Source organism: Megalopta genalis, chromosome 17 (assembly GCF_051020955.1).
Source record: "Megalopta genalis isolate 19385.01 chromosome 17, iyMegGena1_principal, whole genome shotgun sequence".
NCBI classification, from domain to species: Eukaryota; Metazoa; Arthropoda; class Insecta; order Hymenoptera; family Halictidae; genus Megalopta; species Megalopta genalis.
The window spans coordinates 1,082,850-1,097,502 of record NC_135029.1 but is presented as its reverse complement, the minus strand read 5'-3'; the positions used below and the strand labels follow the sequence as shown (position 1 = coordinate 1,097,502).

The following is a 14,653-nucleotide window of genomic DNA, read 5'->3' as shown; positions in this document are numbered from 1 at the left end:
ATAACACAGAAATGTGTATTTACTATTGTCGACGGAGTTACGGCGAACTCGTAAATTAGTCCAACGAGTGATAAGATTCACTGATATGCTAATAGCTAAGCAGGCTTTATACCTGACTTAGATGGAGCTTATGCGTGTAGATATATGGCATTCCATTTAATCACTGATTTGCACGCCCCAACTACTGTAACGTGACATTCGCTGCATTTTCGAGTCAGCTGGAAATTTTTCTTCTTCAAATTTTACAAAAATTTCGATAAAATTTTGCGAAATTCGAGCATCTTGACAAAAATGATATTATCGAGGATTCTGCAGTACTCTATAAAAGTCGTTAATGATTTTAGTCTTTACAGCAATTATTACACCACCTCATTTTTTAAAAATCGTTTCACTCTAAAGCTGCCTCGTGCAGGGATCTCAACCCTAACCATAACCTGGTTAACCGAGGCAGGTTACAGTAACCCCCGACAGTAACCCGCGGGAGAACTGCTCCTAAGTCGTCCCGTTAAGACCGGGTAACATAACCCAATCCGTAACCTGGTTATTACAGGAAGGTTATAAGAGCCGGTTATTAGATAGGTATACATATATGTATAATAGTATGTAACCGGGTTCGGCTCTGTGTAACCCGTAAGAGCGGCTGCTGGTAACCCAGTCAATCCGTTCTTGAAATCTGTTACAGATGTGGGATAAAGCTACGAAAAGAATGGTTGAATCTGTTAATCTTTTTACTTCGATTAGACAAATGTTGTCATCGAATACTATGGGAATATTCTATTATATTCTAGATTGCAATTGTTTTAGAGGGAAATTCTCTTTTGTTTTGTTACTGTCGACGGTCTTGTCTTGATCAGTTGCGGAAGAAGCGCGCTTTATCTTCTTCAGTATGTTCTTCAGATTGTATCTTTTTCGTTTTGTTATATAATATAATGTACAATGGAACATCCTGTTCGTCGATATTTCTCATTTAATGTAAATGGATGTAAAACAAGATCAACAGTAAGTTATTTTTAATTTCTAAAATTTCAAGTCATCATTTCATCAAATAGACGCGCGTTATAGAAAAGTAACATGTCTCAGTTTTCTTACGAGGACTAGCACATTAGACTTTATGCACAAGAAAAAAGTTGTACGTATCGATTTTTCTGTCGAATAGTAGCATTTTCTTTACATGTAGCGACGGAGACTAACAAACATGTTGTGTTTTCCGCTGCGAAAACTAATACATTTTAGTGGTTTGCCGCGTAGACTAGCACGGATCATTTTTATCCGCGAGAAATAATCCTAGCTGCGAAAAAAGCTGTTTTATTCTTTGCCGCAAAGAATGTCGCATTGTAGAAATTAATAAAATAGGTTGCTTAACATTATAATATCGTGAACATCGCACAGTAAACTCTTTGAACTAAAAGAATTGTATCAAAAAAGCGGACGCAATAATAAACAGATATAAACAAATTCTCTAATGAATAATATTCTGATCAAATTCAATATATTCTCTTGGGATACATTAATCCGTCGTAAGAGCGGGTTAACCCCGATTACGCGGGTTACTCTACGTAACTGAGAGCAAAACCGGGTTCGGGTTAGGGTTAGGATCCCTGGTCTCGCGTCGTTCATGAATTCTAGATATTGTTTACACGTTAATAGGGCCTGCGATATGTTATAAGCAACTTCATCTTTCGTTTAAATGATATAGAAAATTTATTATCGATATGCTTTGACATTACATTGCCTTTCCTCAGGTGACTATAATATTGTGCTTCATGTTCTAGGTAAAAGATCAAACATCAATCATAAGAATTCTCATATTTGTCGATATCGTTCTCTTAACATTATTTACGGAAAAGAATGATTGTGTATATCGTTGGCAATAATCAATCTTTTTGATGTATATGAATTCTTATATCCCTATTTCAGAGTTCTTGCAAATCTGGAGTAGATTCAATGGTCCACGATACCATTTGTTCGTTATAAGTTCAATCGATTCGGCAGATTCTCGATAATTGGTACGCGATCGTAAATTTGAAGCATACATTCGTCTGACTTTCTTTTTCTTTTGTGTTTTCTCGTTTTTCTTTCACTTCGTTGGAATCAGTACTTACAAACTATCTCGCGCGATCGCAACTGTTTTACCGTGATGTCGACAAACGAGTTCAATTTCGCTGCTTCGATATCGTTACCGTGCTCTGTGGTTTTACATCGATTTCACCCACGGCTACATCGTTAGAGATCTCGTTCAAATTTATCGATGAACCCCGTTTATTCGTTTGACCATCGTCGTGATCGAAGCGCGATTCGCTCGTGGATGTCGAAGACGATGTAGTGCAAGGACGGTCCGAGGACGTGCGGGAAGACGTACCGTTCCGTGATATCCTGGTGTTCGTCTGCGGACTTCCGGTGCAACTATACCGCGAGGTTACTGCTTCTGATCGGGACAACGCCGGCTCTAGAGGCACTCGTATCCATGGACACCAGGAAAAGAAATGCGCGAACCCTCGCCGAAATCTGGACAAATTCGGGACAGTTTTATTTCAACAAATTTTCTCTCATCTCGCATAAAATCATAAAATACAAAAATATATATATATTAATTCTCTCCCCACCTCTCCCTCTCTCTCTCTCTCTCTCTCTTTTTCTCTCTTTCTGTATGTAAATACTTTTACATTTTATAAAATACAAAAATATATATATAATTTTGTACGTCACGAAACCGAGTAGATGTAGGTTGTTCCGGATCGGTTGATCCAGACAGGACATAAGTATTATATAAAAAATTTAGATGGATTTTAGAATTCTTAATACAACAAAATTCAATACCATTGCATACGGTATATGTTTTATGCAGTTTCCGTTTCGTTGAAAGGTGATCTTGGCAGGTTTTTATTACACTTGGGTAACATTTAAATTTCATATAAGCAATATACAGGGTGTTCCACAATTATTTTAACAGTCGGAAATGAGGGGTAGCTGAGGTCATTTGAAGTAACTTTTTCCTTTGCGCAAATGCAATCTGCGACTTTGTTTACGAGTTATTAACGAAAAACACTGACCAATGAGAGATGACGGCGCGAAGTTCGAGAGCCTGCAGCACGAGACTTTGACAGAAGGTTCGGACGGACTCGAGCTGCGTTCGAAGTATTGAACAAGTCACGAAGCGAGAACTTTCCGGATTTTTTTTACTACGTAACAGTGATATTTTTAAGAAAAACGCTGTTCACCTTTAGTTTAGAACCTCGTGTGTACCATATGAAAGTTTTATGCAAGGTGTACACCCTATAGTGGTCCACAACAGTGTTCGTACACCTTTTAAAACGCAATAACATTTTTAAAACTGGACTAAGGGACTTGAATTTTTCTCAGATGATAGCGGGACTAGACAGACGATGACCAAAATGCTTTCTTTAAATTTTGCTATTACTTGGAATGACAAAAAAAAAAAATAAGTTCTCGTTTCTTAACTTTTTATCTGAGTCTATAACGGAAATTTAAACAATGTCTCTCGTAGATCTTGGTAACTTATATGCATGTTGAAAATTTCATCAAAATCGGTTTACGTAAAAATAGCACACACAAGTTACCTGAGATCTACAAAAGGTATTTTTTAAATTTCCGTTATAGGCTCAGATGAAAAAGTTAAAAAAAAGGGTTTTTAATTTTTTCTTTTCATATCAAGTAATATCAAAATGAAAAAAAAAGCTTTTTAGCCATCGTTTAATAGACTAGTCCCTCTATCATATAAAAAAAATTCAAATCATTTAGTTCAGTTTTGAAAAATTTATTGTGTTTTAAAAGATGTACGAACATTTCTGTGGGCCACTGTAGATAAGTTCGCAAAATTTCAATGTAATTAAAGTCAGATACTGTTTTAAGCAGTCTTCATTTCGCTGAAATGTGATTTTTTTGTAGATTTCATGATAAGTGAATCGACGATAATCGTACAGTTTTAATAGCATTAGTGTTAATATCTGATATAATGATAAACTCAATGAACTGAGATAATAGTAGTAAACAAGTGTACGTGATGGCCATTGAAGCAGGGAGGAAATGATAGTTTTAAGATGTTATGGAACGTCGTGCAATATTATGAAATATTATGAAACACACTTGTAAGTAATTAGATGAAATCAATGTTTATCTACATACGATGACGCGTCACTTTATTTTATCACGTCCGTCTTACACGTTTACGAGTGTCTGGCTTGAAGTATCATGATCACGGTTATATCGTAAGAACTTCCGTAATTTAAGTGACAAATAATCAAAAAACTGTCGCGAAGTCAGTGGTGCTTATCTTGAACGATCCGCGAAAGTTTTCAAAGTCTAATAACGACGTGACGCGGAACTGTCTCCGTTGTGCTCCAGTTTTTTGCAAAGGCTAAATTGAAACGTTTAACTTGCATCAAAGTGTAAGTTCGCGATATTTATCCTGTTAATAGCTGGTCTTAATTGCAAATACGAAATAGCAAGTTTTATGTAAATCTAAAAAAATCGGAACGGATAAAAGCATGGAAAAAGATTTTAGAGTATGAGCACGTTATTTTCGAACAATTAAAACGATTCGCGTAAAAGATAAATTTCCATTGAACTTCCTTTTCGTACAAGTAACGTACAAGCATTTTATTTTGCGCAAGGATCTGCAATTTAGTTCGAATAATTTATCCGTAGAAAAACGTCGAGCGAAGAATTTTGTCGCGTCGCGATCGAACTATTTATCAACATTGTTCCTGCAGAGCGAACTGTGGAGTTACGATGTACGAACAGTTCAGGAAATATGCATCACCGGCGAGTTTTCAGAATTTTTCGTTCATTAATCAATGTTTCGGTTCTATTGTGCCGCTCGCCGTGAAAACATGATTGATTAGTTGTTTTATAAACAATGAACATTAGCATTTCGGTGAAAGAGATCGGGACATATCGATAAGCTTCTCTGTATATTTATAGTTGGTACGACTCAATGGAACGTATTCGTATTTTTATTGAAGTCTAGAAAGTGTTTCGGCAACGTTCGTAAACTCGTGGCATAAGAACGAAGAATAAATGGGAATGTTGGCACTGAACATAAACAAATAAATATACTCAAATTAAACGATCTACCGCGATAGTAAAGGCAGTGTGAATTGTATTATGGCAACAGGAAATTGATACGACGACGCCGCGACGGGACGTTTAGAGCAAAGCCCTTTTCTTTTACGTTAATTTAGTTTCTTTAAATTCGTCTTAAACATCTTAGAAATAGTCTATATAGACGAAACATCTAGATACATCGAATTTACAGTAGAAGCTACTGTTTGTGGTTCCATTAGATTTTCTACCTCGTTGCATCATTATCTTCAAGCGTACAGGCTGATTCACCTGAAGGTAGCCACCCAAGTTTCCCCTGAAGCTGTGATTACACTGCGGATTTTAATGCAGAATAAAAATAATCTGTATTAACCAGGTAGAGCTGTTACACGACACAAAATGTCATTTCTTCACGACGAGTATACTCGTCAAAACCAGCTAACTCGTTAAGAAGGATATATAGTTTAATATTCTTTATTAAATTATATATTTTATGAAAGTGTTATAAAATTATATATTTTATGAAAGTGTTATAAAATTATATATTTTATAACATCCGTAGAGTCCAGTTATAACGATATATAAAATGTTTTTAAGTCAAGGCAAATCAATTTAGCAATTTATATTTAATTTATATTTAATTTTTATGTATATTTAAAGAATTTTTGAATACAAACCTAGCTACACTGCTGCAAATATACTGTAGTCAACAATATCCATCACATAAACAAAAATAATTCTTATATTGTGGTTCTAGTAATTTTATTAATCAAGTGTATATTTTCTCTCTAACATTCTACAGCTGGTATTAAACTATCCTCCGTGTAAATATCGAAGTGGCCATTGGCTAACAAAATGAACATAAAATGCAGAATCACATTATCGCAACTGAACGAGATATTTAAGTAGCTACCTTTAGTTGGTCCACCCTGTATACCGGTCTGATAAGCTGCACGAACGGAGAAGCATTATTAGAAATTGCATTAGCGACAACTAAGATCTTATTATCGTGATAGCGAAAATTTCAGAAGATCCAACGCCAAAAGTTCAGGTTGAACGTGGTTACATCTTCTCGCTCGCCGAATCGGAGTGTCTCAGTGTTCTGAATCGATGTTTGGGACAACCTGTGCGACATTAGTTTGGATAGAAGCAACGAAATATATATGTTAACGAAAGGTACTTACGTGCTGTTTAAAATAACGTTTTACCTGGAATTCATCCAGCAGTAGATGATCGGATTGTACATGCTGTTAGACATCGCTAGCCAATAGATACCCAAGAAAACTTCTTGGATATACGGTTTGTTTGTGATCTCGGGCAAGTAAGACACCACGATGAAGTACACGTGGAATGGTAGCCAGCACACTGCAAATATTACCACCACCACGATCATCATTTTTACAACCTGAAACAATCGTAGTTTCAATCAATATAGCATCCTCTATCACATTGTACATCTTGTTTCTCGAAAAGAGAGCCTTGAGATTCGACGACGATCGCAATTATGTAGATTAAAAATTTCTACAAGGATTTATCATATCATAATGGATTCAGTAAATTAAAGCTGAAGCGAAACTGTCGTTTCAGTAAAATCTACATTTTAAAATTTCTTGAAGACTTTAGACCCTATAAATGAGCAAAATTTGAAAGTCCGATTGAGAGGATGTAAATTAAAAATTCAATCGATGAAGGAGACAAGGGCGTAATTTATATATAATATATAATATAACCTTTAAACAGAGCTTGGGCATCACCTAAGTAAATGTTCATTCCGATGATTATTTAAATAGAAAATTATTTGGTATATGGAAGTTTAAATAAAAGACAAACATAATTGCTTATTATTTATATAGATCTAAATAAATTATTTCAAGTAATAAGAATTTCATTTCTTTTCACTTAAATTCGAATAAAAGTAACATTTTAATTACAACACCAATCTACGAAACAGTTATTATACAATATACAACAGACAAAATGTCTTTCCCTAAAATCCAAATAAAAAAATAACATTTTCTTTGCAAACAATAGATAATAAATAAATTATTATTTGCAAATGAAATATTAATTTAAAGCGTTGTAAGACTAGAAGCTAGAGTTCATGACATTCTTATTATTACAAAAAAATTCTTCGCGATTCTCGAGGTGATATTGTAGTAGTGGAAGCAGAGTCCGGTCTCGGACTCGAAACAGAGGAATACACGGAATGTTGTGGAAGTGGTAAACTTCTAATTTTGACCTGGAAGGATTTAATGTTCTCGCTCCTGGGAGACATGCTCAAACAGAGAGCTTAAGTTACTTATTGTAGGGTCTGCCAGGAATGTGACGTCCAGCTCTCCCGTTGTGCACAGGATCTTATTGTTCTGACGTTAAAAATGGGACAGAATGTCTCTGCATCGATGACTACCACTTCTCCAACCACCTTTGCCGTTGCTCGAACTGCCGAGAACACCGTATCATAAATCTTTACAGTATACAGAGTACATAATAGAAGGTATTAGCCTGACGGTTACAATAGATCACTCGTTCGATTTTGACATTTAACGATAGAGACGCATCAAAGCTAGGGTAGCAATTCTTTATTGTTTTCTCTATTAGCGTAGTAATTCTTTATTCTTATTAATTTCTGTTAACAGCTTCTCAAACGGAATAACTATTTTAAAATTGGTGTAAATGACTTAAGTTTTCTTGAGATGTTGGACCGATTAGTTTTCTAGAGAATAAGTATACAAACATTCTTTTAGATTGCAATTGGTTGAAATGGTACAAAAATTGAAAAATTATGAGTTGGGAGAAATGCGTTTTGTAGATCTATTTCGTAGCAATTTGGAGCGTATTTCTAACATAGAAATAAACAAACACGATGTTTTATTAAGTATCGCTGAAAATGTAAAAGTAACTTTGAATCTGTAGTTGTAGGACTCCCTTGGCAGCCGAAGTGTTAATCTTTTAGGCCCGACGCGCCACTATAATGACTTCTGCGGATATCATCTTTTAGAACGACACGCCACTATAGTGGCTTTCGCGGATGTCATCTCTCTGGACGACGCGCCGCTATAGTGGCTTGCTCTAATAGCTCACTCGCTCATCGTTTGAACCAAATAATCGTCTTCATATGCGTTGTTTCACACTTCTTTCGTCTTCACATCGATTTACAACAGTCTACAAGGTGTCCCAAAAATGTCTCGGAATCCGGAAATGGCGGGTTCCTTGGACCATTTGAAGCAACTTCTTTCTTTACAAAAATTTTCTTCGAGGCAGCGTTAACGAGTTATTAACGAAAAACAGTGACCAATAAGAATCGAGTACGGTTGACGCGAGGCGGCCCAGCCAACCAGCGCACGAAGCCCAGTTCCGCTCATTGGCTCGATCGCCTCGCGCCAGCTGAGCTCGCCTCTCATTGGCCACCGTTTTTCCTTAATAACTCGTTAACGGTGCCTCGGAAAAAATTTTTGTAAATGAAAAAGTTGCTTCAAATGGCCTGAGGAACCCGCCACTTTCAGATTGCGAGACATTTTTGGGACACCCTGTATATATAGTATCAGACTCTGTACAGTACACGTCAGACTCTGCCGTCCAGAGAAATAGCCTCGCGCAGAATTCAGCCGTATCTAAAAGGTTAATAAATACATTCAAGTAAACGCGAAATAATTTCTACAGAATCCAGTTTCGAAGATGGCGCCATGTAATCTTTAAACATGGTTAAAAATTGCGATCGCGTGACGAAACGGTAGGAAAAAAGTGTATACAGCGTAACAGCAACAATTTCTAGCGAACTGATCGTGAAAGCCTCGGCACGATAGGGACGAGACGTTCCATTTTTAATCAGATACAGTTCGCCGCCCTCGAAAAGCCGAAATTCATGAATAAAATCATTGAATCCCGGAGAGAAAGAACTAGTTCTTTGTTTGAAAGTAAAATGAGTCGAAACGACACTGAATTTAGGAGCCATTAAATGGTGTAACAAGAATCGCATGTTATTACGTTTGATAATGCGGACGTTCTGCAGTTTTTATTTTCCGGCCTCTCGTTTTCCACGCGATTTATGCACCGCTCACAAATTGGGCTTCCTACCAGAATTTTTTGCTCAACTAATCTTGGTCCACATTATAATTAAATTACTCTCTAATAGGTAGATGCAGCGTTTTGCATAATACATACCACACAGGTTGTAACATAAATTCGGGTTGTTACTAAAATTCCGTCTTTTTCTTTTCGTTTCTCTAAAGCGGAAAAACGGAACGAATTTATGCCACAACGTATTGTTAACAGCCATCTCGTCTACATAAAATCCGGTTGTTTATAAACATTTTAGATTTAATTAGAGTGAGTGGATTATCAAATCCTGCGAATCGTAATCGCAAGCAATAAAATAATACTTTGTGGGAATTATTGTGGTTAAAAATCCGCTGGTTATTATTTTCAATAAATATTCTACTTTGTAATCGTTCGTGCATCAAATGACAGGTGTAAAAAGCGTTCCCATGAAAAAAGCTTTTTGACACTTTTCACAGAGCCCAATGAAATGAAAAATGTTACTAGAGAACAATTTCTCCCTTTACGGGCCCGTCAACCTTTTATCGCGCATTTCGCTTTTACCAGTGGCTCGGGCAAAGCGAAAAAGAGTGAATTACAAAGTAAGAAAGAAAATATTTACACGTTGTTCAATTGTTTTCGTTTGCTTGCACATTCGCGCCATTCGCATTCCTCTTCTTTCCATTCGAACGTACATGTTGGAATTTCGTTAAAATTCCGAGGTTAAAAGTTCTTTGTTGTTCATTATCCTCGTTAAAAGCAAATAAACTTTGAAACTTGACCATGCAGCTGCATAATTCATTGGTCGATGCTTCCTGCGTCGAAGCTGCCCAGCGTAATAATGATCGGAAATAAGTTGGTTCGGCATAAAAAAGAAAGAAAAAGTAGTAATTGTCTGCGATATTGCCTCATCCCGCTGTTACGTGCACGTAATGGCCCATATAATCATTTACTTTCTCGACACTCTCGAATCGAAATTCCCGGTTTTATCGCCGAGGAAATCTCTGCCACCACGTATCGCATTTGTTCCTGTAACTAGACAGGGATACTCGTTCTTTACGAGCTTGTCGATACTCTTGAGTTATTACAGCACTGACAGTGTCAGTTTGTTACTTTTCACTCGCGAGGATTCTCCTTTGAAATTGCAAAATCGTTCGATGGTGTTGTCGCCGAATCTCTTACGATTGCGTCTACAGAGTGTGTCTCACTCTACCGATCATCGAATGACGGGTTCGCGCCATTCCGGAACATCAAAAATGCAGGATCCACCGGAACAATGGAGACCCGAATTGCTAACGCGCAAATTATGGCATTTCGGGAAAGTTGGCTCGCACCGAGTTTAGGACCGGCCCGCTTAAAAACTTGCTGAGAATTTATGCCGGTGCGCCTTTCGCCGTGAGTTTCCCCGACACGAAAGTTTTTCAAAGTGAAAAGTTGACGAAAATTGCAATTTTAAAGTGTGGCACGGACGCAAATGATCTGTTTCGGTACTTCCCACATTAATATGCAATTGAAAATGCCTTTTAACACGGTTCTCTCGCCTGCGCCGTCGCAGCATCGTCCAACAGCGACGTCGATTTTTAAGAAAGTTTGCACAGAGATAGAGCTCGCGAGAATAATCGACGCGCATTTTTCCTGGTGACCCGTATCTGTGCCATTGGACGGACCGTAGCTCTTCGAACATTGCGAAAGTTAAATGGAACAGTGTCGAACGAAACATTGGGAACGGTCGAGAGTCAGGCAAGCTTAAGTTTTGTGATCAATATCTGGCAAATATCGGTAATGACTTCTTTAAGAAGCATGAGCTAATTACTTTGATTACAAATTCAACAGTAGATATTCTTCAATTCTCTCACTTTTCCTTTGTAAATCTCTTCCGCAACTACTTTATTTAACACTTCCTCGTTCTTAATAATTTCCCTAATAGAACGACACCAATTTCTGTTTCTTACATGTTTCCAGTTACTTTTATTCCTAAATTTGTATAACAGTTAACTGTATATTAGGTCTACCGGGAAAGTTCTGTCTGATAATGTCATTGCAAATTTCGATAGGTATGCACATGTTCATTTGAGACATATATTTTTGAAAAATGTTGCTCACAAATTGCCATCACGCTGGCAAGAGGTCATAAGTAACGACGGAAATTATATTGTACAATAAATATTACTAAATTTATGAAAAATCTATTATTTCCTTTCATTTCTTAAACGGACAGAACTTTCCAGTAGACCTAATATATGCTTTGATAGTCTCTATTAAATTAGATATTTCATAAAAGCGTTGTTTTTAAACAATATACGAAGAAAAATAAACATATACAGTATAATTACAGTGACATACACACTTTACGAAGAGATTATAACAGCTAATTGGTTAAAAGGAAAGAAATAACATTCATATTTAGTAGATTACGTAGTTATATTATGTTTATATTATATTTAATAGATATTTAGTAGATTATGTATGATATCTTTACGAGTTACGGCACAATTAATTGTACCAAAAACATTCTCAATCATAAAAGAACTAGTGGAAATGTTTTGGCGTTTTTACTGTTTCGTGTTTCATCTACACATTTTCATCATAAATGCATAAAATCTGCAGGCCAGTTACGAATTATATGAGCCGTTTATTTTGAAAGTGGCATAAGTCTCTTTACCGCAATGAAAAGTGGTGACTTTTTTAATAAAATGATGATAATTTATACGAAATTATTTATACTGAGAAAAATATCAGTGTCCTGAGATAACAAATACAAGTAAATCTTCTCGAAAGTTAGCATCCATATTTTGAAACGTGTTAAAACGCAAACCCTTAAATATATCGATTTAAAAACAAAGTGACTTATGCCACTTTCAAAATTAACGGCTCAATTCTTATTACAATTTTCTTATCGAAATTATAAAGATACATCATTATATAATATAAATCATCAATATATAATTATAAAGATACATATTTCTTTTACAGTAAGCCACTTTCAAAATAAACATGTTTGTTATACCAAATCTCAATAGTTCTCAACTTATTGATTGCAAATTTTTTAAAAATGAAAAGATACCGTTCAATTGTAATTAGTGTTACCATTAACTCGATTTTTTTGAAAAAGTGACTTATGCTACTTTCAAAATAAACGGCTCATATGTAGATTTTTAAAGACTCTGGAAATACTAATTGGTAATGCGTTAAACAGGCCTATCTATAGCATCCGACTACATAATTAAATTTCGCTTCGCTTGATAAAAACTGAAAAAGGACAGGTATTTATTCTAGGAACACGGTATTGAAGAACTCTTTGAGATTTTTCAAACGCAAGCGTCTGAACAAAGAGTGCCAGCAAGATTTATTTTAGTGTGTTTGCCAGACAAACGAATCCCTCTGCCAGACAAACGAATCCCTCTGCCAGACGAAAGGATTAAAGATTCGCGTTTAGAAACGCGTTTGATCACAGAAGATGAAACAATCGGGCAGCTATATAAAATATTTATACACCGGGGCATTGTTGAAGCTGTTCTGTTTGCTGCGAAATATTCAGCACGAGCTTCTCCCGGCGCCGCCCACGTCCCGACACGCTCGTATTTCAAGGAGCTCCTTATTTCCGCTTCTTCACTTTCTCCGGGAAGATTTTTTCAAATTTCGCAACATGGACTGACGTATATCCGCGAAGTTCCCCCGTGGATTTCGTGCTTCTCCCGGCGAAAATCCCGCGCGTTACACCGGCAGTTTCCTAAATTCCCTAACCGTGTTACAGAAACGCCGTGTTACGCGGGACTCGCGGATGTATTGGGTTCGGTCCATTTTCCAGGCTGCGAAACACAACGCTTCGGATGGATAATGCGTGCCAGCTAAAAGGCGAGCATCGCCAACGTATGATGACGCCGGAAAGGGAATATTGTTGCTGCCGATAATTGCCGGGTGACGGCTCGAGTAGCAGAGGCTGGAGAGACTAAATCCACGCGTTAATTTGTCGGCGACCGTAGAAACGAATGAAATACAAACCACATATGTCGAAAATGTAATGAGATTGTAAGAAATTAAGAAACCGATAATTAAGAAAAACTCCAATTAAGAAACCGATGCTCGCTAAAGATGTTAGATTGATGTCGATACTGGATGTAAGATGTTCGATTCGGCAATGAAGTGTGACTAATTAGTAGACTGCGGATCTTTATGCAAAATACAAATGTTCCTCGTCGATTATATAAAACAGGAGTTAGTCGGAAATGTATTTCTTCTTTCAACGAAGTTGATACAGTTAATGCCGCTCAACAATAGCTTGAAATTCTTCTTCTGCCTTCAATGCTCTCTGTGTTTCGTTTATCAATTTTTGCTACGCACGCATGTATAGTTGCCCACAAAAGTGCTCGTATACCAGAACGAAATTTGTTCAGTTCGATTTTATTAGTATTTACGTAACGTTTTCTCGGAATGTGTTCACACACAATTAAAGAACATTTCTTAGTTTTCAAAACGAACCTTAAAACGAACCTTTTTTCTTTAAGTAAGTAGAGCATATTTATTATATGGTACTAATATCGGGTCACAAAAGTCTTCGTACACTTAATGACAATACGAATTTAAGGACAATTAGTACTTAGTAGGGTTGCCTTTCGCTTGGATTACAGCTTGTAATCGTCGCTGCATCGATTGCACTAAGTTGCAAGTAATTTCATTGCTTATATTCTTTCATTCAGATTTTGAAATGTTTTTTAATTCTTGCCGGTTCAAAATCGGTCTACTTCTAATTTTTTGGTCCAATTCTTCCCACAGATGTTCGATTGGATCGAGATCCGGAGACTGAGGAGGTATTGCTATCGCATGGGGAATATTATATAATATATAATATTATTATATTATTAACACGTTCCGTGCCGAGCTTTTTTTACTCGAATCTTCACACTTTGATATTTTACTAAAACTTGATGTATTACGTGCAATTATTAATTCTCGTACACATAACAACGTAACAAAAACTTATCAACGCCCATTCTTGCGGTGGAAATTGATTCTTCGGTTCTAAATTTCTTGTAAACAATTTGTTCAGTTCACTAAGTAAACATGCAAGCGTGTACCATCGATGGTACACGTGGCACGGAACGTGTTAATATTATTATGGAATATTATTACTATTATATAGGAATATTATTATAGATAAGCCATTGTTGTATTAAATAAGATTTGTCTTCAGGATCACTATCTTGGTAGAAGTTGTAGTCATTCAAGATTCCAAATTTCTCGGCACTAACTTTTAAGTTATCTTTAAGCATATCTAGATAAACAAATTTATTCATAATACCGTCAATTATGTGCAAATTGCCCGCCCCTTTGCACTCGTGCGACCCCATACTATTATCGACCTATCTCCACTTTTCACACCCACTACTCGCAAATTCTTCTTATTACAGGCAGTTTCTGATTTTCTCTACACCTTTTTCTTTCCATCATTGTTGAAAATATTATATTTACTTTCGTCACAAAGTATAGTTTTTTCCCAAAACGACGTGGGTTTAACGACATAATTTTTTTGCGAATTGCGATCGTTTCTTAAGGTTAG

General features: G+C 36.4%; 2 protein-coding genes across 7 annotated transcripts in view; one reads left to right on the top strand and one right to left on the bottom strand.

Annotated features, from left to right (window-relative positions):
* Positions 1–14,653, bottom strand: part of LOC117217656 (tachykinin-like peptides receptor 99D) — a 227,025-nt gene that overhangs the window by 4,419 nt on the left and 207,953 nt on the right. For 4 of the 5 annotated variants that reach the window (XM_033465438.2, XM_033465430.2, XM_033465454.2 and 1 more), the window contains exons 6-7: positions 6,270–6,466; positions 1,678–2,505 (exon numbers count right to left, since the gene is read on the bottom strand). In XM_033465438.2, coding sequence (XP_033321329.1) covers positions 2,154–2,505; positions 6,270–6,466 — 549 coding nt within the window. In that variant the 3' untranslated portion in view covers positions 1,678–2,153. Of the gene's footprint in view, positions 1–1,677; positions 2,506–6,269; positions 6,467–14,653 lie in introns of those variants that run through there. The other variant, XM_033465462.2, reaches the window with a different exon arrangement.
* Positions 1–14,653, top strand: part of LOC117217646 (uncharacterized) — a 34,663-nt gene that overhangs the window by 6,155 nt on the left and 13,855 nt on the right. The gene's annotated exons all lie outside the window — the stretch shown is intronic.